A 24,758-nucleotide genomic window follows, 5' to 3' on the forward strand; every position below is an offset into this window, starting at 1 on the left:
TGTACCCTCCACAGATGATAAAAGAACATAAAAAAAAGATGTAAACAGCCAAAGAGGTCAAGACAGTCAAGTAAGATTGAGATCTTGGTGGAATTGAGATTGTGGGTTCTTCTTAAGCAAATAAACCAGGAACGAGAACCAGGGTGATTTAACAGATTTGGAGAAACAAAATATTCCCCAACCATGTCCTCATTTGGAACAATATCAAGTCCAAGAATGATTTGTGGTAAATGCTTGTGCCAGCCTAAAAAGAACACCAGCTTCTGGAGTTAAAAAAAAATTCTCCATCTTATCGGAAAAAACACAAGGTTATTTTCAGTTGCTAGCATTAGCTTTTTTTGATTTGCATAATTTGGATAGCGTAAAAGTTGATCCAACTCACACTAGCTGTTTAACAATAACATGCAACATAACCTGTTCTATTTTCTTCTTCTCAGTATTAATAAAGGAAAGAAACTAATTTATGTACAATAATTATTTTTTCACTGTGCCAAGTGACCAAAACAGTCGTTTTTACTTTATATACCTAAGCATATTTTAGTATGAAAGTGCATAGTGTCCCCACGAGAAAAAACAAAAACAACAATAATAACACTCAAAGACGCTTTACAGTGGATACATTATTCATGTACTCACAAATTCACACTCTGGTGGCGGTAAACTGCGTAAGTAGGCACAGCTGCCCTGGGACAGGCTAACGGAAGTGTGGCTGCCAGTGTGCGCCTACGGCTTCTCCAACCACCACCAAACATTCACACCATTCATACACCAGTGGAAAAGTCAATATCACGTTATAGCATGATACATTTCACATTTTGATATGATAAAATTTACGTTTTAACAAAACACTTGACAGAGAAACCTTGCGGGTTGCAGAACTCAAAAGTACAAAGTAACCACAGCGAGCAGAGCTGTATGAAGAAAACATGGAAGACAGCTTGCATGGAAGAAACTTCAATGTGCTGAGAGTCAGCTCGGAGACTTTGACATTCTGACAAACATGTCATTCAGAAACTCCACAACTCGAGCAAGGCACAAATCTATATGACAGCCCAAAAAAAATTAATAGATAAAAATATAATAAATACCAGACCATAGCAACTGCATGACAACTAATTCATCACATTGGTTTCCACCCCAAAACTGATCCATTAATGAACTTTGCTTTGTGCACTGCGGTAAAGAAAGGTCTTTTCACAAACAGTTCCAACACAATTAGTAGGGCAGTGAAAAATAAGACAATGGGGAGAGAGGGAGTGAGAAAGAGAGAGTGAGAGAGAGAGAGAGAGAGCGAGAGAGAGCGAGAGAGCCCAAGAGCGGAAGTGAAAGAGGAAGTGAGTATACGCAGGTAGAGGAAGCCAGGTGAGATAATCCAACATGTCAAGTGTTTGTTTGGACAAGGGTAGCAGCAGTGGAGCGCAGGATTATGAGATTACAGTCGGTGTCGATGGTCATGTGAACCGGTGTGGTCATTGCTGAACTCGTTTAGCATCTCACAGGAAGGAAGCTTAGCCTGGCACACACACACACAAACACATTCCTACCCACACATTTTTCCATGCACGTTATCACTCCTGTGAATTTCTCCAGCTTCATTCCTTCTCTTCTTTTTTTTTGTTTCGTCAAGCTTCATCTCATTTGGTTATTCCTAACTATTCATCCATCTGCCATCCTGCCCCTCTCTCTTCTGGGTGTTAGGCTGCTTCCGCTGTGTCTTTTTCCATGTCTTCACTAATCCAGGAGAGTACGTGGATTTTTCTAAAGAGGAAAATGTTTGAAATTCAGGTGAAGGCACTCTGAAGCAATGTCCAGATCGTGAGGAGAACCCAACCTTGGCTTTGGTAAGTTTTGCAACCTCTTGATATTGGCCAATAAGATGTTGTGGTTTACTTTTAAGGTTACACTCTGCAAGTAACTGTTAGGTACAAAATGTTATTTTGGCCATACAACGTATGACTAGATCCAAGGTTGTACAATTTGTTTCAGTACAACTATGTCTTTGAAGTCGCACAATGAAGACACCATCAAGTATAATGTTTCACAATCAACAATTCATTACAGATGTGTGTTTCTTGATAAAAATAAAAATAAATGCAAAAAGATGGCCAGCAGTCATGGACAACACCACCCATAACATCAGCATATCACCTCAGCATACCTCACAAGACCTCAATTTATCTTGCAAGGATTAACTCAACCCGCAACAAGGGCTGTTAAGAGAGGAGGAATATACACCAGAGGTTGTAGTTAAAGGTAATACAACGTTGAGCAAGGACTTCATCATTGGTAGTCATGGGAATAAATGAGCAGAATGAACATGTCGAAGCTAAAGAGGCTGTAAAGTCCAGGCATTAGAGTCCGATGCTTAGGTTAGTGGCTAGCGCTAACCACAGGTTGGCTAGCAATATGTGTTGTCCCTTGTTTTCAAAGGTAGGATTTGGTGTATTTAACACGTGACAGAAAACATATGTTGGAGACATATGTGCAATATTTCTTTTCAATTTAAGTCTTTTATTTTTTACATTTTACATTTAGGCTAATTGTTTACATTCTTCTCGCTAATGAAACCATGTGCACTCTTTTGTGTATTTAATGTTTCAAATGAAAGACTCATGATCTGTTTGACAGAAAGGAATTTAAGTAAATTCAATATTTAGCTATCACCATAAAATGCTCTGCTTCCACTAACAGCATGTCTACAGACAGAGAGGAGATTGTATACAAATGCAACACCGTTGCCAACTTGGCGATTTGTTTACTATATTTAGCAACTTTTCGGACCACTCTAGCAACTATGTCTCAAAAGAGCGACTAGCAACTTTTAATTCCTGCTGAAAATCAGACGAGTGGCATAATGTCATATTGTGGAAGGGCAATCATAGAGTTAAATCCTGAATATTAGCAAACACATGGTGCCCATTTACACGTTCAGAAAGCAGTCATTTACCAACGTTGGAATCTTTTGACCCGAGGTATGTGCTTCCAAGCAGCAAATATTTTGCAGATGCTGCCTTGCCTCACCTGCAAGCGTGGGAAAGCTAGAATTGAGGTGCGTTTGTCAGGATGTCAGATTTATGTTATCCTTTACGTCAAAAGCATATCCGAGCTTTTAATTGGCCAAAGCTAAATTAGGGAGGAGTAATTGGTTTAGTATGTTTCTTTTAATATTTGTTTTATTGGCATGCCAACAAGTCTTCCAACAATAACGCCCAGATTGGTCGTTTTACCGTGCACCAAAATACGACCAAGTGTTACGTATTGTAGTTTAGTGACCTCATGTTGTATCAGCCATGTTAAATAGCCCAAAAAAGTATTGGGAATTGAACCCAGGTCGTCTGGTCAGAAGACGAACATTTATCTTACTAAGCTAAAAGGCCGGTAGTGATCTTTTTTTCTTTTTTTTACTGTTTACATATTGTCAATTCGCCGTCGGACTAATGTTTGGGGTTAGGGTGATGTTTCAGTGAGGTTGTACAGTACACGTTACGTCTTTTTACATGGGATACTAAGGAAAATAGAAAACATGTAGTCAACACTAAATCAATCACTGGCTAAGTAGCTCAGTCAGAGAAACACTCGTCGTTGAACCAGACGGACTCGGTTTGAATCTTGCTTTTGAATTTTTTGCGCTATTTAACATGGCCGATAGAGGTTGCTAAACTAAAATACATTAAACTTGGTCGTAATTTGGCACTTTTCAAAACTACCTACGTGGTCGTATTTATTGGATGAATGCCTCTTAGTGATGGGCATGACAGTTCTTTTAAGTATCTTTAGAATCAAGTCTTTAAAAAAAAAAGTTCAAAAGATTCGTTCATCGAATCGTTCGTCAACGCACCCCCCCCCCCCCCAAACACACACACACCTCGTCCCCCCCGCCGGCACGGACGTAAAAACAACAACATTCAGTTAATGTTATGTTGCTATATTTGTTGTCATGAGTGTTTTTCTATCAAAAATAAAGGTACGTTCACGCACTGAATCCTTCCTGAACCGGAATTGGCAACACGTTCACTCACTGACTCGTTCACTCGCTAATCCGCGTTGGCCAACGCCAATAGCATGGGAGTACGTTCGCCCGTGTCTGACGCTGGCTGCTGATTGGTCATTGGCAAAGATTGACGACATGAGCGTGGCTGAGCTCAAATGAACGAACGAATCACTTCAGGAAGATTTGTTCTTTTTGAACGAAACGTACGTGAACGACACAACACTACTGTCTCTGGCATGCATGTGATGGTGGAATATGATTTATTGCAAATTATTTTGAGGACCCCCACGAGACGGTGGAAGTTCCTCACACCCCAGTTAAGTTATAACATACATACAAAAGTGCAGACTGTGGCGTATCATACCTGCATGAGCACTTTCCAGGGAATTAAATAGGTGTGACATAATTATTGTGCTAATCTCACTTCCTGATTGGATTGTACCGTACGTATCTAGGAGGCAGAGCCACGGACACTGCAACTTAATAAAAATGTCTTTACAGTAGTTTTCACGTCTCTATCTTAAAACCGAACCAGCAACTAGATGCGGTTAGCTCATGGTTTGCAGTCGATGTGTGTCTGCACTCTCCTTTAAATTGAGCAGAAGAGGTGGGCTGAAGATGAGTCTCAGTCCAGACAGACTTAAACACAGACCAGCAGCTTTGTCTCAACAGATTAAGCAGACATCATGTTGGCCTTTCACCTCTAAAATAGCATGAGGGGCTGCACATATTCTAAACACCAGCTTTTAAAGACTTTAAATGACAGTTGAAGATCACTTGAAATAGTTTTACATTATAAAATGAGTGTTCTTAGACTCATAATTCATAACATAATTGATTTTACAGTTATTTACTTAGTGTGTGTGTGGGTACAACGTTATGTTGCTGCCAACTCCCCCTGTCCTATCAGTTGTGTTGTGCATGTCCATAAAGTATAAAGTAATGTAATTAATTGAATCTCTAAGATATCCCAAAGTGCCAAATTATTATAATAAATGCAGATTGAAGACACAGTCTGGAGGTACCCTCTGTCTGGCAGATATGCCAGAGGATTAAAAAGCCTTTACTTAGAGTATACAATGCATTCTATGACCTTTTAACCCTCTTAGCATTAGCAAGGATGCGATCTGGGAGATTATTCAGATGTTCTGTTAGTCACTGTGGTCAACACAATACTACGGCACGGACCCAAAATCTGCAGTCGCGTTTCATGTTCTATACAGAAAGGTTTTCCTTTTCAGTTTAAAATAGCTGACCCTGGCCAACAACAGAATCCAGGCTGTTTTTCTTGCTTTGGTCCGGTAAATCTATCTCTATTGTGTTGTACCAGCTAGCTTGCGCTAAGTTAACCTTTCGTTTCCGGGCCGGCCAAACGCCCTTCATAATGCTGCTGTGACTGCATGAGTGGCCAGCGATGAAGTAAAGGTGTTGATACATTGCCTAGCAGAAAAGTACCAGAGGCTTATGGGTACTTTATTGGGTGTGCTTTATCAGTGTCTCTGTAGCTTGGTGTCAAAGAAGAGATGAAGTCAAACTCTCAAAGTCAAGTCAAGTCAAGTCAAACTCTGGGTGTGGGTAGGCACACAAATTTGAAATTTTTCGTTTCAGTGCTCATCATTAATCCTGAAAAAAAAGAAAAAAAATCAGGAGAGTAATGTTATGGTAAGGAATAGAAGAACAAGAAAATAAATACTGTAAATGAAACAAAAAATTAAATATCAATAAATCATATGCAGTCACCTCATGAAACAGCCAGACGAAACACTACATATTCATCCAGAGTAGATCGCCATGCAAGCACAAAATGACCCTTAATCCCGAATCATGCAAGTGGATGAGAAGCAAACTCCATTATTGGCAAAAAGCAGGTTGTGTGTCTAAAGTCATTTCTGTGGGTGTGATTTTAAGAGATAATGTCGTGAGCGTAATGGATTTCACTGGGGCAAATCATCTGCTAATAATCCACACCTTACAACCAATCAGAGTCCATCCAAATGTAACAAAGTTCTGCTTATTCTTCTTACACACCCGATGTCACAGATTGCATGTGACACACCAAAACCCTATCACGACATTATGAAAACTCTGCAATGGATTAGCACTGACTTTGGGCAAAAGTCTTGGGTCGACCTTTTTTTCTTTTTTCTTTTTTGCAATACCAAAAACTTATAAACTACAGACGCTCCCCACCTTACGTACGAGTTACGTTCCGGACGATCGTTCGTAAGGTGAATTTGTTCGTAAGTTGCTTCAGTGCTATATTTTGTATTATAATTTATGTTTAAAGCCTATATAAGTATATTGAAGGTTTATATAAGTATGTTTAAGGCTTGTACAAGTAACCTGCATTGGTTTGTACTGAAAAAAACTTTTAATAAAATGGAGAGAATACGTACAGTACTGTACTGTACTACGTATGTTAGAGAGAGAGAGCAAAAGACACACACACAGTATGTACATGTACGTAATAAGATAAATAAAATGAAGTTTAACTTACTTTTGGAAGATGTACTTGATGCTTAAGGAGATGATGGAGGAGGAGGAAGAGGAGGATTTTATATCATGAGAGATTCTTCGTCGTCGCTGGAATCGGCTTCAAAAGTTATTTCCTGCTTCATGGGGACCGGCGTTTCTTCCTCCTCCTCCTCGCCACGTTGCTCAGCCTCCAATGAGCTCTCACAGCGCCAATCGTCGGTATTAGCGGCGGAAAGAAGCACTACGCGCAATACAAAATCTAACTTACAGCATTTCTTTCCGAACATTTTTCGACATACTGTACGCGCAGAAATGTTCGTATGTACCGTTGTTCGTAACTCGAATGTTCGTAAGTAGGGGAGCGTCTGTACTGATTAACAAGAGTGGGGATAAAAATATGTGAGGATTGGCATGTTTTTGTTAGCAGACTACATTGTGTTGCATATAGGATGGCTACTGCCAGTCTTACCAAAACCAAAAAGATGCTTACAAGGGCAGGGCGATGTAGCCTTCAAAGTAGATTTGACCAAAAATTTAACAAAATACAATTGATCATTTTTCAGCTGTAATTTTACCCTTCCTTTAGTTCTCCTTTAGTTCTCCAAATACCAAGCAAGCTTTGAAATGTGTTTTTCCCCAGCAGTAACTTGTGTCAACTTCCACAGAAATAGAACTCTATAAGGTACTCCATACATTTTCATGTAATGTGAAAATAATTGTTTCCTCTCGGGAAAATGTACCTTTTGTCAAAACATATATAAACGTAATATATATATATATATATATATATATATATATATATATATATATATATATATATATATATATTTATTTATTTATTTATTTATATATATAATAAAATACTAATAACAATAATAATAATAATAATGAGGAGGGGCTTCTAAACAATCAAAGGGCTGACTTGGAGCCAGTCTAAAGAAGGGGTCATGCCAAGATGCCGATACCAAGACTCCTTGAGCATTTGTGTCCAGCTGGGTCATTTGATTTCATTGCATCATGGTGCTGGGCTCTCTCAGAGCACTTTTTCCAGCTGGGCTGTCCAAAGTCATATATAATAAAACAAAGCATGGCTTTTATGTGGCTGCTGGCTTCTCCAAATTATCAGAGCGATCAATTTCTTAACTATTTTGGTTGGTTTGCCTTTTCCAATTCCATCATTCTTGAAGCTCTTGCTAGTGAGCATTATACTTCATTTTTGCAGGAACGTAAATTTGAGGATGGCACAAGAGTTATCTATCCTCAGCATTTTGACCATATCTTTGACTTGTTTTTCTGATGACTGTTTTTCAGCGACATGGTTGGCTTCTGGAGGCTGAAGGAGTGAGAGACTGACAGTGAGCAGCTCCAATGGCATGGAACAACCCGCCACTCAATCGAAAGCCAAAATGGCCGCTATTTCAACACAGGACAGTCATTTCTTCAGCTGGCCTTCGAGGACACACGACAGTCCCACGGACCCTCCTTGTCTTACTGCTTGCTGGCCTCAGTACAGCCGGTCCGCCACAGCCAGCTCGCCTGCCTCTCCTGTCCGGACAGCCTTTTATCATTTTCTGGGGCATCCCTGATTCCTCCTGCACCATGAGGCCAGATCCCGCTTCTTTTGGGATGGAACGTGAGGGCCGTGTGGCCGTCTTCTACGAGGACACGCTGGGAAGCTATCCCTATTTTGTAGACAAAGACACGAGGGTCAATGGGGGTCTACCGCAGCATACGCGGCTGGACAGCCATCTCCAGAAAACTCAGATGGACTTAGACGCAGCTTTGCCGACGCCCAGGTACCTCGGGCTGGGGGTGCTGCGCTGGGCTGAGTGGCTGCCGCAGTGGTTGAGGAATCGAGGGAAGAAGGCCGTGTATCAGGAGGCATCGAGGAATTTGCTGAAAGCTTTCTTCCCTAACTGGACGCCGGAGGAGGTGGAGAAGTGGTCACGGGTAAGAAGGGAGAAAGTGTGGCCGATGAGAGCTGAGAGACAATCAATGAGAGGTGATGGAAAAAAGGCTCAGTAGCAGCAGGAGAGAAATATATAAAATTTGATATAGTAAAGCCTTCTCTTCAATATTTCTTTTTTTTTTTTATGTGGCAGAGTAGTGCGATGCGTGTGACCCCAGATCACTTTTTTTTTTTTTTGCCTTACTATAATACAGAAGCGTATTGCATTCACTTGACAAAAAAAACTCCTGTTTTTCTGAGTATTATTTGGGAGGGGGGAGCTTTTTTTTTGTCATTTATTTTTTAAAATTGTGTTTTTCTGAATATTATTCTGTTTTACTGCGTATTTTTTCTGTCATAAAAATATTCAGAAAAACTGTGGAATTAGTGGAATTAGTAAGAAAAACAGCAGGAAAAATTACGAAAAACGGGTTAATAAATTATTATTTTTTTCTTTTAAGAAAAAAATACGGCCACCCCAAAAAAATGGCGGACATTTTCCTACATCCAATACGCTTCCGTAGAAACTTAACTGCTAACTTATTAAAATCATGCCGATCGATTGACATGTTTGTATACTGAGCCAGTTAGTGATATAGTTGAAGGTAGGTTGGAGGTATGCAGGAAAGTGTCCGCCATTAGCGAGTCTGCAACAAGTCACTTGGAGTAAAATAAATAAATAATAATAATACTCCAAAAAAACAGAGCACCAGCTTCAGAATATTTTTTTAAGACAGAAAAAAAGAGTCAGCACAACAAAAACAAAAAATATTCAGAAAAACTGAAAATAAAAATAAATACAAAAATACACACAAAAACAAAGCGGGAGTTTTTTCCCCCCAAGTGAATGCAATAGGCTTCCGTACTATAAAGTGTAATTGCACATCCATTACAGTAGGTGACAATGCGCAAGGAGAATTAGCTCCTCTGCATAGGTGTGCTTACAACAATTTTTTATAGACAAATGATACTATAGATAGAGAGTGAAATATTTTCTTCTTCTTCTTCTTTCTTCTTCATAACAAAAAATAACTGAGAAGCACTGCTGTTAGGGACTAGAACCCTGTGATTTCTATCAACAAAGAAATGTTTTTATTTCTTTAAAAAAAAGTTTACCTACAATTAAATAAAGAAAATACAGTTGTGATAAAATGTAAATGCCTACTTGTCTGAGCAATTCTGAGATCATATATTCTAAAAGATATATTTGTCGCAAACACCACACTGCTCATTAGCAAAAGAACACTCTGCCTGTTGTAATATGGTGGTGGCACCGTTATGATTTAAGGGTTTGTTTCTTTAGCTGGAACTGCGGCCATTAAATGTCGATTCTCATTTAACATTAGTCTTGAGTGACAGCACTCGTCATTAGAGATTGTGGACACTTGTGAAATCCCTTTTTTTCTGAGCGTTATTTTTACTTATACTCTCAAAATAATAATAACTTCTTTTTTTTTTTAACTGAGTAGAACAGGCCATATGAATGGTTTAAATAAAAAAAAAAGAAGTTTTGTCTTGGTGCTTTATATCATAAAACTCTGGCATTTGAACAGGGGTGTGTAAACTTTTTATATACATTGTTTATATAGATGTATTGTAAGTCCAGCCACTGCGGTTATTTTGAGAAAAAGTCTTCTTCTTTTTGCCGGCACCTTGCAGAGTAATCCAAACTGATCCCGTTATCTGATGATCTCCACTTGGTGCTGCAGAATTCACCGTGAGGTCACTGTAACAGAAGGGATCAGAAAAAGTTCAGACAAAAGATTTTTTTAAATTTTTTACCTTATCTACCATGTAATTAATATAACATTGAATCTATTATCAACTGGACATTGTTTTATCGGTACAGTAAATATGCAGCTATTACTGCCAGGCGACGTAAATACAAAGCAACATTTTAGAAGGGCATTGTTACAAGAAGTGCAAAGATGAATTGAGGATATTTAGTCTGCATACAAATGTATGAGATTTAGGGAGTGTGTATCTTTGTAAGGATGGAAGCTAAAACACCTAAATGCATCAAAAACGCAACCAACACAATAAGAGTTTTTTTTTTTTCAGCAGGGCTAGTCAAACGACACATAAAAAAGACTGAGTGTAAGATTGCTGTGGACCCCCCTCTAGTCCAGATGCAACTCTGATGGATGGTCACACAATTGAAACATGTACTGTTGTCGGCAAGTCATTATTTATGGCCTCCTTTGGAACAATATGTTCTAGTGTGCTCAAGGGTGGACAAAATGTGAGAAAGCTGTAAATCGAATAGGGAACCTTTTTTTCCATTTTAATTAGAGGCCACACTAAATGAATGAAAAAACATGACGCAACGATAGAACAGATAATGCTTAGTGTAATATATGCAATGAGCATTCATAGATTTGTTTTTGTTTTTTTAGCTCCTCATATATAGAAAAAATGTACATACCAAACTGCCAGTAACAAATTTGGACAAAAAAAGGGAGAAAAAAAAGTTTAAATTTTGTCTATTTTTTTTGCTCCTGTACCAGGTGGACTTTGAAGCAGCGGCCCAGTCAGTAATGATGGAAACCCTGAGGGAGATCAGACGGCTGCGACCCAAAGCATTATGGGGCGTCTCCCCTTACCCGAGCTGCTACAACGGTGATTCTGCCCAAACCGCGTCAGCCAATTACAGCGGCCAGTGCCCAACCACTGAAAAGGCCCTCAATGATGAGCTTCTGTGGCTGTGGAAGCGATGCTCCGCCCTTTATCCTCTTCTCACCCTGGAGAAGATACAGGTGGGTGATGCTTTTTAGCTGAGAGGTGTCAACCTTGTTTTCGTCACAGGCCACATCTTAGTTACAGTTGCCCTTCAGGGGGGCTGGTAACAGATTTAGGAAAGTGCTACCTTAATAGTTTGTCTTCTTTCTAAGAAATGAAGGTGTCAAGTGCTAATAAGGCTGCGACTATTTTCAACATATGGCTAACCATGACGTCTGCTCAACAGAAGCTGAGCTTCACTGTGTTTGTTTATAGACTAAACATGTGACCATAGAGCACGAGGCATTTACACTTCCTCTTCTCTACCTAATATGTTCTGTGTGTGAAACCAACCATATTTTTTGTAAAAAAAAATTTAAATACGTTTTTTGTACTTTGATGTTGTCAAGCCAATACACGATGTGCCGCTTTTTTTTTTTATACCTCACTGTGGTTGGGCTTATTTTCCAAAATCAGGAATTCCTTTTGATAGGAAATTTGCACAAATCTTCAGCCAAATCGAAGCACAATACTGATGTGACGGTGCAAGTAATTGTAAAAAAAAAAAAGAAGTATCAATCTGACTGCTTTTCACACAGAGTGGAACAACCGGAGGGAAGCTTTATTTGTCCAGTCAAATCCAGGAGGCGCTACGAGTTTCCTCTCTGTCTGGAGTGTCGTTCGATCTTCCCGTGTTTCCACTGGTCAACAGTGTGTATGCGTCAACCAACTCTTTCCTGTCTCAGGTGGGATATACATTAGATTTGGACTCACATAATAGCACAGATGAATTGCTTCAATGTTCAGATTTAAATAAAAAAAAACTTTTGAAGGCAGCGATGGATTATGTGAGGAGTAAATGATTGAATGTTCCCACTGTCCCACCCTCAACTGTTTAGCATTACCAAGATATACCACAAGGTGGCACCCACACACAACTTTTTCTAATTTCCACTGCTTTGGCCTGCCGGAAAGAAGCTCCTCCCCTTACTTCAACATAGTTCTTTTGGTAACAAAAGACCTCAAGATGGCGGGAAAGCCCTACTTTCCCATTAGGCAAGGCTTTGCCGCCATCTTGTGGCATTTCCGAAGCCTCAAGGGAAAGAATGTTGCTCAGCAGTCCAGGATGAGAGACATTCTCACAGTGTCTTGGCACCTTGTTGTCCTCTTCCAGGCAGACTTGGTCAGCAGCATTGGCGAGAGCGCTGCCATGGGAACAGCCGGAGTGGTCATCTGGCAAAGAAGTGAGACCAAGACAGAGGTAAGATATTATTTCACGGTAAGTAGAGGATGCATGAAAAAAAAAAGTCGTACAAAGATAGATAGATTGTCATAGAGTGGGACTTGTAAGATGTGACCATTATTAAAAAATCAATAGAGAAGTTGCTAACAAGAAAAAAGCCTATAAAATGTATGATGTATGATGTATAATAAAGCAGTCAGACAATGTTTTCCCCATTACAGTACAGTATTATTATTTTTAACTCATCTTCTTCATAAATCACCCCATATTGGCCCTATAAAAAAACATTCCATGTCACTTTTAAAGAACCGCTAAAATGCTGAAAAGGAGCGCGTACCACTTTATGATTTTTGTACCGTGTCATTTAACATCTTAAATTGGACATCATCTGCGACTGGTGGCACAATGAAAAAAAATGGACTAATTTGTGTTTGAACTGCAGCTGCTGTATACTGTCCATATCAATATAGAGGTCTTGTTGTTTTAAATGTGCCTTTCTGAATTCAAACTTAAATATCTTCAGTAAAATAATGCAAAAGGAAAAAAATGCACATACACATCAATGTCAATGTGTTTGTTTGTCCATATGCAGAGAGAATGTCAGGACTTGGCAGAGTTTGTCCGCAAGGTTTTGGGACCTTACTCCATTAACGTAACCACGGCAACCGGGCTCTGCTCTGCCTCCCTTTGTGAGGGAAAAGGCAGATGTGTCCGTCAGAATCCAGAAAGCTCCGCCTACCTCCACCTTCCACCACCGCCTGACGTGATGGACAAGGGGACAGAAATGGTGATTGATGATTTTTTTTCTTTTTCCCAGTGATTGCATGTGTTACACATATAAAGCATTTTGATGTACGATGAAGATGTCCTTATTGATGCCTCATTCGACTTTGAGCCATTTAATGGAAATGGACAAGCCTGTATTAAGAAAACGCACATTGAATGTGTGTCATCATTTTAGGGGGGTCGTGAAAAAAAATACATTTAAAAATATATATTTATAATTTTTTTTAATTAATCAAGGGGCCACTCCGTTGCCCAGCCCTTGCTTATGGTGACAAATATTTTCATTTGATGAACACCCTGAGGTAGCTGATTCAAGTCCCGCCACTAAACATTTTCTCCCGGCAGGCAGAGGAAGCCAAAGCCACAGACGAGCCCGTTAAGGCATCTGAACCGGACCCAGCTGAGATGTGGAAGAAAGACTTCCAGTGTCAGTGGTACAAGACTACAGATCTGGACGTGTCAGATCAGCAGTCCCCCAAAGACGGAGCCCCTGTCGGTGGGACGCTTGAGCAAATTTCCGGAGAGCTAGGAGGGACTTTGTCGACCTTTACGACAGATTCCATAACAAAAGGTGCCTCAACGATGGAGCCGAGTGGAAGCACTTCGGCACCGTTGGCTTCGAACCGTTGCACTGTTTTGTTGTTGCTGGTGACTGCTTGTCTCTGTGTGAACTGAAGCAGCCTTCAGTTACACCATTAAACTGAAGTGCCTTTAAGCAAGCCTGCGGACATCACGCAGGTCTGTGTGAAACCTTCTCAGGATGTGCCAATGCACAGCAGTACTGCAACACTTTTTTCAGTTTGACTGGAAGAAAGCTGGTTTATGAGCAACTAACAAAAAAAGGACATAATCTTACCACTGCCAATGAAATTGATTCTAAACCCAACCAAATAAATGAAGCAGTTTGTACTTCTGTTGTTTTTAATTCATGTTTTCTGCAGTGTCTGGAAATAAGGATTGAACTCATTCAATCTTATTGAAACCTACATGGGTGCATCTTTTCTAAGTAATACACACACAAAAACATGTAATCTGGATTATTTTTCGGTATTTCAAGAATTGCAATAACAACAAAGTGCAAGAACAAATAAAATAACTTCAATATATTAAAATAACAAAAACAAAATTTTATTTAAAAAAAAATGAAATGACAAGCAAATACTTATTAAACATTGGTACCTGAAAACAAGTGTAAAATGTTTTTTAAACAAATATAAAATTAAATAATTAGGTCTCAAACTACAGTATGTAAAATAAATAAATAAATAAAGCTCCCTCAATTCAAACATTTTGTTTCTACTCATCCTCAATAATACTATCCAAAATACAGTATACAAATAATCCCACACTAAAATCTTGGGTGCCCCCTAGTGATGGCGATGCCTTATGCGGTTGTTAAATTTGGAAGTCACAATCAATCAATAAATCAATGAGGTTTGTGCCACGCCAAAGCAGGCTGCCACATTAAACGCAACACGTAACTCACTACTGTTGTGATGAAGACTTGGTATTCCTTCTTAAACGACTTACTTTTGATTGAGAGTCACATAGTGTGCTTTAATTCCCCTTTCAAAGACGCGTCCTAGTTTTTATGATTGTGGGTTAAAAAAAAAAGAGAGAAAAAAGTTCCGACACGTGACGCAAGTGGCCCATTGTCAAATGCTCAACGATGTACGAGTCAGTTCAATGAGGGAAAATCCTGCCATGTCATCCTTTTTTAATAGGACATTGACATATTATTATTATTGTGTCATGCATACAATAGTATGTCCAGCCCATATGGACTATTGGCCCAAAATAAGGTATGGTGGAGTAATTGTTTTTATTATTGCTTGGTTTATTGGTTTGCTCTTTCCATGCACTTAAAAAAAAGCCACACCATAATAATGAATTGCAAATTATTTTGCGGACTCCCGAGCTAGGGTTAAAACTGAGAGCCAGTTTTGGGGTACTGATTAATGTGAAGGGACACACACTTCTGAATTAAAACAAGTGTTCTCAAATGGCCTTTACTTCAATGTTCTTAAAAATAATGACATGACTTGTAAAGATACAGATCATGGGAATGATTTCATACAATTATTATCAACAATGATTTAAAAGAGTAGGAAACTAATAAAACACAAATTGTGCAACATTATTTCAAGAAATTTCTGGGAGTGTTTTACATTTTCATATGATCACGACTTCTATCAATGTGCTGAAGAAACACCATTTGCTAAATGCAAACATAATGTTAATTGTGAGCAACGTCCAACATTAATTTGCAGAATGAAATATTTGCAGTGTATAATGCGCCATCATAGAAAACAGCTTGAAGAAGGTGACACAGCCCCAGCAACCAATTACAAACAGAAGCCACTCACTTTTTTGGGGGGATGATTTTTATTAACAGCACAGTCCAAAACGCTCATTTTGTTATCAATGAATCCCCTTGTGAATCTGAGTGGTTTATAGGGTGGACAACTGTAGTGCCTTAATCTCGAAGTCAATTCTAAAGATACCAAGACATCACAGAAATGTCCTTAATGGACACTTTCAATGGCATTAATTCCAGAACAGGAATTGTGACACCATCCTGACAAATAACAAACAAGCATTGTCCCATTGTTACATTAAAGTTACCAGATTGGGAAGTGAAATATCAATCACTAGCTAATTTCTCCTTCAGGTAGCAATCACAAAAACAGGGTCAAACTCTTCAAAATGACATCTCAAAGAGTCCCTTGGAAAATAAACGTACTCACAAGTTTGCAATGTAACCAAATAAATAAAGATAAAATACAAGCAGCTCTCTATGATGCTCACCTTCCCCCGTTTGGCCTGCAGTGAAGGATGTGTGCGCCTTTATTGCATTTTATTAAAAATAGACTTTGTTTGAGGCAAAAACAAACAAACAAACCTGTCCTTGGAGCAAAAGAGAAACATCGCCCCCGTGTGGCAAAGAGAGGTTAGTGCAACTTGAACAAAGCTGGACGGATACGTTTCCCCCTCTCAAACAAATCAGGTACAATACACAAACATGATTCTCATCAAATAACGAACAAGGGCCAAATAATCCAGCAGTCTTGGTACCGCGAAAAGATGACCCCAGTAGGAAAGAGTACAGAAAGATGTGACTGTTTGCAGAGGACCTCCTGTGGTGTGCTTGATGTCGGTGCCTTTGCGAACGGTGGCTGGAGTTACTTGCAGATGGCCTCCAACGCATCCAGGGTCCGCTTGATGTTTCGGATCTGTGCCGCCAGGATGTTGATGGGCTGCATGGAGCGGTCCAACTCCTCGCATCGCGCCATCAGCGTGTACATGCCCTGCGGGGGCGAATGAAGCGTGCATTTATTCAATTTCATGTCGCATTTTTGCTACCATAACGAGCGAGAGGAAAGACGGTGAAAGTTATAACATGCTGGTGTGGTGATGTCATCCGTATCAAAATATGTCTGATCACCTTGATACTCATGTCTACTGACTCTCCCAGGCTGTCCACTGAGTCTCTGTACGTCTGAATGTAGCCCACGCTGAGAGCCGTCATCTGGTCAGAGGTGCAGAGAGAGGCGGATCATTCGGTGCAACGAGGAAATGAACGACATGTTGGCTTGGCGGCAGATGGTCAAGGCTCACATTCTGGATGGTTCCGTTGAGGCTGCGCATCATCATCTCCACACTGTGGGCCACTTCCCGAGTGTGCCTCTGCAGGTCGACGAGGACGGTCGGATCAATGGGCGGGATATCTGCCGGTCGCCGTGACAACCCTCGGCTATGGTAGATGGGACCTGAACAATCCGCTGCCAAGAATTTCAGACGTTAGCACACGAGGATGGGATTGTATAATTGTTTTTCATTACATTTCCAGAGAACATGTTTGAAAATGAAATTGCACAATAAAATTGACTTAATTGTTTTAAACAAAAGAAAAAGAATGGGGACTGAAAAGGAAAACCTTGGTGAATTGTCCTCACATTCACACAACACACAAACCAACTGGAACAAAAATAAAGAACATGTTTTATTTTGTCGACTAGTTAGTCCTCTAGTTTCAAACACTCAACTTGCGAATGTTTCACAAATACAAACAAAGGCTGACTGATGTCCAGAAATGCAGAATTTCGCTCGCAAGTTAATATTTTGAAGTGTGCGCCACTTCATACATTATGCAATACCGTACTGTAGTTCCTCTCTCTGCCACAACCCTGCCGAGCAGCACCATTTGTGCCATTTGTGCAATTCATCTACCTCACTGTCCTGTGAAGCACAGCACAGGAGCCAAATATTATAAATGAATTAAAAAATATATATAATAATTATTAAAATATAATAATACAATTAATTAAAAAAAAAGTATTTACTGTAAACTATATACTGTATATTTCTTTCATTTTTTTAAAACATATTTTTATTATTTTATTTGTAAAAAATAATTTCATAACATTTTATTTTAAATTTAATGTGATTTGACTTGCAAACAAATTTGACTTACAAACAACCTCTCAGAAACCATTGTGTTTGTAAGTTTAGGAGTACCTGTACACCATTTTAAAAAAGTTTTTGCAATCATATTTATACGGTTTAACTTATCAGCATAAGGCAATGCAGATCTTACGCGCTTCCCTGACAGTGTGATTCAGTCGATCATTAGATTGACAGTCAAGTCAATGAATGTTACATTAGCAGTGTCCGTTTTCAATTCCACCAGAGTAAACAAAGTGTGAGTCAGCCGTCCTAATTACATCAGCAGGTACTGCTTGTGTGTATTAAGCAGGCGGCGGGTTGAATCCAGCGGGATGCGTGAAGGGCAGCTGCTGGTTTAATGAGGCAGAAATGCAAGGAAGGTTGGGGGGGGGGGGGGCGTAATGCTTCAACACATTTCATTATTCAGCTAAGGCTCGTAAGAGGGTGAAGTCACTAAACCAGATGGGCTACATTTCTGGATTCTTTTTAGCATTATCCTCAAACCATGAATTTGTATTTTGCCTACAATTAAACATGAATAAAATCAAATGCTCTTCTACCAGATGGCAGAAAGTTTAATTAAGTAACATGTGTATCCATCATTAGTCTGACAATTTGTTTAGATGAGTGATGCAACATTTTTAATAATGTTACACAGGTGATTTGTCTAAAAAAAACACACACAATCAAACACAGAATCAAGTATCAAACACTGAATAAACATGCCAAATGTATCCATATGAGATGATCTTTGAGACAATGCTGTCATGAATTTGAATGATCTGCGGGAGCATCAACTCAACACTGCTGCTGCAACACCGGCAAATATCCATCGAGTCTCCAAACGACAGGTCAATGACATCGGAGCGTGATCGCTACTTCTAATCATGTGGTCGGTTTTGAGCTGTGTATTTGTAATGAGTGGAGCCTTGTTAAGCAAGGGAAAATATATAATGACACACGAAATATGCGGGTCACAAAGACGTGCACTAAGTTTCATATGGAATTTTTGGCTTTTATCTGACTGACCAATCAGATGCTACCATAAATGGTGCATCGCCATCCAAAAGGAAAACAGTATCCGGGGGCATTACTAACATTGACGAATTTTTCATTTTTCACCACTGCTTATTTTTCCACGATTTTATTTCAGTCATTAGATTATAAAGATGTCATTTCTTTAGGTACATGTTAAATATAACAATAATATTGATATCACAATATTCAACACTCATATCGCTTATCACACTTTTTCAATAAGGCGCAGCCCTACTGTCAGAGACGCTGCAAATCAGCCAACTGCCCAAACAAGTCCATTCTTTATCATGTATTCTTTTTTGTTGTTGTTGTTTAAAGAAATTCAACACAATGCAGCCGCACCTGCTTTTGGGTAAACTGAAGGAGATGAATGTGAACCCGTACATCTCGAGGTGGTATCACTCCTTCCTGACACAGCGCACACAGCAAGTCAGGGTCAACAGCTCCCTCTCGGACCCAAGATTGATAAGCGCAGGCGCCCCACAGGGCTGCGTCAGCTCCCCGGTCCTCTTCACATTGTACACAAATGATTGTGTGACATCACACCCTGAGAACTTTATCATTAAGTTCTCTGATGACACAGCTATCGTCAGTTTGCTGCAGGCCGGCGGTAGCCCACTGGACTATTTCTCAGAAATAGAGAAATTTGTCCAGTGGTGTGACCGGAATCATCTTGTGCTCAATGTGGGGAAGACAGAGGAGGTGATATTTGATCCAAAAACTGTTGGTGACCACAGGCCAGTCGTCATTAAAGGCAATCACATCAGCCAGGTGGGTTCATACAGGTATCTGGGGGTCCACATTGACAACACACTCAGCTGGAGGGTACACGTTGGAAGTCTGTGCTCCAAACTCCAACAGCGTCTCTATTTCCTACGCAGACTGAGGGTCTATGGAGTGGAGCACAGGATCATGCTGTTGTTCTACCGGGCTGCATTGGAAAGTATCATCAGATACGGCATTGCGGCCTGGTACGGCAACCTGACTGTGCAGTCAAGGTCACAGATTGCCGGTCTGGTGCGGACTGCCATGAAGATCATGGGGGTCGGGAATCATCCTTCCCTACAGATACTTTATGAGCAGTCCGTCACCAGACTGGCACAGAAAATTGTTACTGACCCGACTCACATTCTGCATCATGAGTTCCAGGTACTGCCTTCCGGCAGGAGATTCAGGGCCCCCAGAACCAGGCTGAACCGCTACAAGAACTCATTCCTGCCTACATCCATCAAATTGCTTAATAACCGACATTAACTAAGTGGTGCAATATATATACTGTATATAGGAGTGTGTGTGTATTATTTATTTTAATTATCTCTCTCTATTCTGTTGTTTTTCTTACTGTAAACTACTGCTGCACTTCTTATTTAATTTTGATTTTATCTCTTTCTATTCTGTTGTTTTTTCCTTACTGTAAACTGCAGCTGGACGGAGTCCAGGAAAAAGTTCCCCACGGGGAAAATAAAAGTATATCGTATCGTATCGGAAATTCAGTACAAATGATGAAAACCTCAAATATTCCTATGTGTTAGAGAAATCAATAATATTTCCCAAAGGGCATCTGGATTTTCTTCAGATTCCTTACAAGGTAGCTGAAAGCCCAATCCCAATTTTAAAATGAATTTATTTACTTTTTTGTGGAAAATGTTGTTTCTTTGTCAAACCAAATTTTAACTACAGTAATTTTTGGACTATAAGGCGCACCTGACTAAATTTGCTAAATTTGTATTTGGCAGGAGCTGGACTACCTACTTATACTACAATATATTTGTGAAGCTTTCAAAAATACAATTATGAAATCATTTCCATTTGAATTTGTTGTTGACATTTTGACAAAAAAAATATCGTATTTTTAAACATGAAGTTAATATTATCTAAATCATTTTGAAACTTTTCCACCATTATGTGATTTATACCCTGTACAATTGAACTGAAAATTGCCTAACATGTTTTCTCCCATATGTTGGAAATTACCATCAAACTTTTTGTCCATAATTCAAAAAGGTATGTTTGACACCAACACAACACCGTCATTACCATGAGGAATTACGAACAGTTCAGAATAGCCATCAGCGTTAGCACAAATCCATCCGGCTTTTGCAAGAAAACAATAAAGTCATGAATAGCTATAATAACTGACATTGATTTTAATGATGGCAAGTGTGTGCTGTCTCCCATTTAACATGAGCTGAGTTTTTATGTGACTTTTTACTTATGAACAGAGCACACTTCTGCAACCCTATTTTTTCACTTCTTTATTTTACTTCCCCCCTGATTAAAAAAAATCATCTATTGACTTGTACAGGGTAAATGTCACATTAATGGTGAGTTTTTAAATAATTTATTTTGATCTTTTTTTTAGTACACCACAAAAACCTGGCATTTGAACAGGGGTGTGTGGACTTTCTATACGCACTGAAGCTGCAGAGCTTTTTTTCTTTTTTTTTTGGTTCACTAGTGCTACTTAAACTCTAACATATTGCTGTCGTACTCACAGTCACTGCAGTCCAGGCTGGGCTTTGAGCTCATCTTGATCTTCTGCTCCAGGTTCTTGGTGATGAAGTTTGTGATGTCTCCCTCATGGCTGACCGTGCCTTCCAGCTCCAGGGCCGAGGAGATGGTTGCCCGTCGACCCTCAGATTGGCCCCCTCTGCCTACTCCGCGGGCTCCCGTTCCACCTATGGAGATGACAACACATTTGGTTGAAATGTAGAAGCTCTCAGTAGTTGTTTGGAAATTCTGGTTCTACCTCCACACGCCTGGCTGATCTCATCTAGGCTCTTGCTGTCCTGCATCCCTCGGACGTTGCGGACCCACACCTGGGCCATGACGTGAGGGGGGCAGGGTGCGTCGTCAGAGTGGAGAAGAGGAGGGGGCGCTGGAGGGGACGAGGAGGTGCTGGGACCTGGCGCTGAAGAGGAATAGTGACGTAAAGACTGGAAGGTAGGTGAGGAGGCGAGTCAAGGAAGGAAGCAAAAAAGGGGTTCAATTAACAAGTTACAGTTGCAAACATTTACACAAAAAAAATAATAATCACCTCAACCTCTTTCCTGTCTCCTGCAGACTCATTCCGCCACCTGTCATTCTTCTCATCCTCCTCGTCATCCTGTTTCTCTTTCTCCTCCTCTCCGCTGTCCACGTCTGCTGAGACAGGATGTCCTCTCCAAGATGAATGTTCGGACGGCGCTTTCCCTGACCAGTCCTGCTGCAGAGGCTGAACAGCGCCCGAGCCCGCAGGACAGACTACGGTGGAGTCAGTGTGTGTGTCCTCAGAAGGGGAGAGGTCCATCTCATGAGAGGGGTGTGGAGAAAAACAACCTGTTCTCACATTGACACCCATTTCGGTGTTCAAACAACGGCCATCGTGAACTCTGTCTTCGCCACTCAAGTGGTTCTCTGTGTGTCTGAGGGAGCCGTCTTCTGACTCGTCCTCAGGAAAGTCCTCTTTATACGCTACACAATTCAACAAGCCCGGAATATGAGGGCTGTTTTCTGAAGGAGGTGTCACTACCCCGTTTGCCATTTCCGGCACATCTGTGTCAATCACAGGGGAGCGGCTCATCCCTCCACCTGCTGGAGAAGACAGAACATGTCACATTTGATGGCATTTTTAAATCAAGCCACACGTTCTCATTCTCAAAATCAGTGATTCTCAACTGGGACTACAGCAACAAGTAAACAGACCCAGTTTTCACACTGAATAATTTCAGTATATAAACTTTCGTGATATTTTCATTTGGGGTATGTTGTGAGAAAATATGTGCAGAAATAAAGGTTTAGAAACTCGACTACGGTACACTACTTACGTACAATTCGGGGTATGTTGCTCCTGTGTGAAAAGAACTCGGCCGTAAACTGAGGATCCCCTGCACCATAAATCACAAATTCATAGTTGACTACATACAAAAGTGAATCTAATTTGTCAAACAGTGCATCATGATCATTCATGTACATCATGATAATCCTCGCTTAAAGTTATCGTTGAACGCCAAAACATGCTATAATCTAGCTACAGCTTTGATATTGTTGTTTAGTTAAGCACTAGCCTAGACCCAGTCCAAGTTTATTAGCACTAGCATGAAATCACATGACATAATATATCATACCATATTATAATCTATGGCGCACTCGCCTCGTAATTTAAAGAAACAGTGAAAACTAGGAACCAACATAAACGAAAATACGATAGCATTAAAAGAGCAACTGAGATGCTGACATTAAAATGTCCAATGAAATGATGTCATTTAGCCGCCCTGCTAGCTGCCTGTCAATAAAGGGTGTGTTGTTCAATGGGTTTAGCATCGCGCGGCTATCAAGAGCTGCCAAGGCCGCTACAAGACAACGACAAGCTGCATGCCATTGCGTAAAAGCTACATTTTATATAATCTATAAAACGGTATTTAGATTTGTTCACATACCAATCCAGAATTTATTTTGATGATGTAAACAATCCCGCTGGTAGTTTATGCTGTCATGAAAACAGATTTAATCCAAAATCCGTTAGGAAAATCCTTCCCCGCGAAGAGAAACAATTTAAGTAACAATTATTGGTTCCGTGTGTTTTTTTCCGCGTTGAAAAGCGTGTCAAATGTCTGCACTGTCTTGAACCAAATCCTAAATAATGAATCTACTATTTAGAGAAAATTATCTTGTAAACTCAAGACAGAGTAGTTGTACAGTGCATTATTGTGTAGATTTCAAGACAACGGGACTGTCTTCAATCGTCATTGTTGGAAGTCTTTATGCTACGTAGATGGAAACAGCGCATATAATATTGTGGATTCCAACACATACGCACACATAATGTGTCTACCTGTTGTAACACTAAAATAACACAAAGTTTATTAATTTAAATGTATTTGTTCATTTTGATCAACTTTATTATATTAATTTAGATCAATTAATGATTTTGGAATGTATTTATTATAAATAATAAATTAACTTACTACAAACAATTTCACATGCATGTAACTTTATTTATTTATTGGGGGGTAGTGATAAAAAAAAAAAAGATTATTAATACTGTAGAAAAATAAAGCAGCACAGTGACACCAGCACAGTGGTTGGCATATGATACATCTGCCTCACAGTTCTGATGTTCGGGGTTTGGCTTCGGCCTTCTTGTGTAGAAGCTGACATGCTTGTTCGTACCGAGAAATGCGCTGCGATCATTGACTCATGATCAGCTGAGAGATGACGTTTAGGCCTTTTACCACAGTGAGGCAGTATTAGCAAGGTTATCAATGCATTCAGTCTTCTGGAATGGCCTCATAGCATTGTGACAGTCAAGTATGTTTAATGTATCTATTAGCAAACGTGGGTCATAATTTTGTCCTTTTTTTCCATTTTAAATTTGTCATAGCATTATTTGGTGAAACTACACATGAAAGAATTAAAGCCCACTTTTCATCTATTTGTAACACTGTTTGAAATTTTCTGTTCAGTCTCATGCAAATGCTGAGCACGACTTTCATTAGTTTTGCCACATTTCTGAATTTGTCGCTAAATACAGACAATTTTCCGAACTCTCCAATGACTATTAAAAAAACAACAATAACAACAACTTATATTGTTTCTGGAGACTTCTGAGAGTCTGATACTCCCTCCAGAGCAAGAGGCGGCCACCTCTTCCTATTCATACTGCAAATGGATTCAACCGTCCCGCCAACAGGTGGACCCCATAAAGATTTGATTGTATTTTCATGAGCAAAAGCATCACTTCATCGACAAGCCACCAAATTACACATTTTAGTTAGTGTGCTGATCTGTGCATGTTTCTCATGCAGCAGACACTTTGCCAAACACAAATATTCTCATGTGGACAACTTAGTTGAATGCTTTTACAGTAGCTAATGCTAATTTGTGTTAACATTGCAGCTTTGTTTGCCTTTGGGCTTTGACATGAGTGCTTCTGTGAAGGAACTCATCAAGTCATGGGGTGGAGAAACTAGCAATTAAAAAGTCCATCCATGCATTTTCTATAGCACTTATCCAGAAGCGTCACAGGTTAGCTGGAGACGATCCCACAGCAGACTGTAGGCGAGAGGCAATTTAGTCTTCAATAAACTGAATGTGGGTTTGTGAGGTTCAAATCCCCAGCGACCCACATGCTA

General features: G+C 39.8%; 2 protein-coding genes across 5 annotated transcripts; one reads left to right on the forward strand and one right to left on the reverse strand.

The window, feature by feature from the left end:
* Nucleotides 1-1,403: 1,403 nt before the first annotated feature.
* Nucleotides 1,404-14,017, forward strand: LOC144059470 (hyaluronidase-1). The gene is made up of 7 exons (XM_077578593.1): nt 1,404-1,841; nt 7,778-8,416; nt 10,922-11,170; nt 11,732-11,878; nt 12,307-12,393; nt 12,968-13,162; nt 13,507-14,017. Exons 2-7 carry the CDS (start codon nt 7,835-7,837, stop codon nt 13,834-13,836), a joined length of 1,590 nt encoding a protein of 529 aa, XP_077434719.1. The 5' UTR covers nt 1,404-1,841; nt 7,778-7,834; the 3' UTR covers nt 13,837-14,017.
* A 1,137-nt stretch (nt 14,018-15,154) lies between these two features.
* borcs6 (BLOC-1 related complex subunit 6) lies at nt 15,155-23,272 on the reverse strand. 4 transcript variants are annotated; one of them, XM_077551318.1, is made up of 8 exons: nt 23,064-23,272; nt 22,456-22,511; nt 21,689-22,218; nt 21,395-21,581; nt 21,141-21,323; nt 16,780-16,943; nt 16,607-16,690; nt 15,155-16,469 (listed from the first exon to the last, which is right to left on the reverse strand). In XM_077551318.1, exons 3-8 carry the CDS (start codon nt 22,205-22,207, stop codon nt 16,344-16,346), a joined length of 1,263 nt encoding a protein of 420 aa, XP_077407444.1. In that variant the 5' UTR covers nt 22,208-22,218; nt 22,456-22,511; nt 23,064-23,272; the 3' UTR covers nt 15,155-16,343. The 4 variants fall into 4 exon arrangements, with proteins under 4 accessions (XP_077407444.1, XP_077407422.1, XP_077407429.1 ...); XM_077551296.1 differs by having other exon boundaries at nt 21,683-22,218; nt 23,064-23,268; XM_077551303.1 differs by having other exon boundaries at nt 21,683-22,218; nt 22,452-22,511; nt 23,064-23,268.
* Between the last annotated feature and the right edge of the window lie 1,486 nt (nt 23,273-24,758).

This window comes from Vanacampus margaritifer, chromosome 1 (assembly GCF_051991255.1).
Source record: "Vanacampus margaritifer isolate UIUO_Vmar chromosome 1, RoL_Vmar_1.0, whole genome shotgun sequence".
Lineage (NCBI taxonomy): Eukaryota > Metazoa > Chordata > Actinopteri > Syngnathiformes > Syngnathidae > Vanacampus > Vanacampus margaritifer.

Bases quoted from the DNA above. Each gene is read 5' to 3' on its own strand.
- LOC144059470 (XM_077578593.1), top strand. From the start codon at position 7,835: ATGGCATGGAACAACCCGCCACTCAATCGAAAGCCAAAATGGCCGCTA. The intron at 11,171-11,731 runs GTGGGTGATGCT...CTTTTCACACAG, and splicing joins TCACCCTGGAGAAGATACAG to AGTGGAACAACCGGAGGGAA. The intron at 12,394-12,967 runs GTAAGATATTAT...GTCCATATGCAG, and splicing joins GAAGTGAGACCAAGACAGAG to AGAGAATGTCAGGACTTGGC.
- borcs6 (XM_077551309.1), bottom strand. From the start codon at position 22,207: ATGAGCCGCTCCCCTGTGATTGACACAGATGTGCCGGAAATGGCAAAC. The intron at 21,582-21,682 runs GTGATTATTATT...CCTACCTTCCAG, and splicing joins GAGACAGGAAAGAGGTTGAG to TCTTTACGTCACTATTCCTC. The intron at 16,691-16,779 runs GTGAGCCTTGAC...ACCTCTGACCAG, and splicing joins TCAACGGAACCATCCAGAAT to ATGACGGCTCTCAGCGTGGG.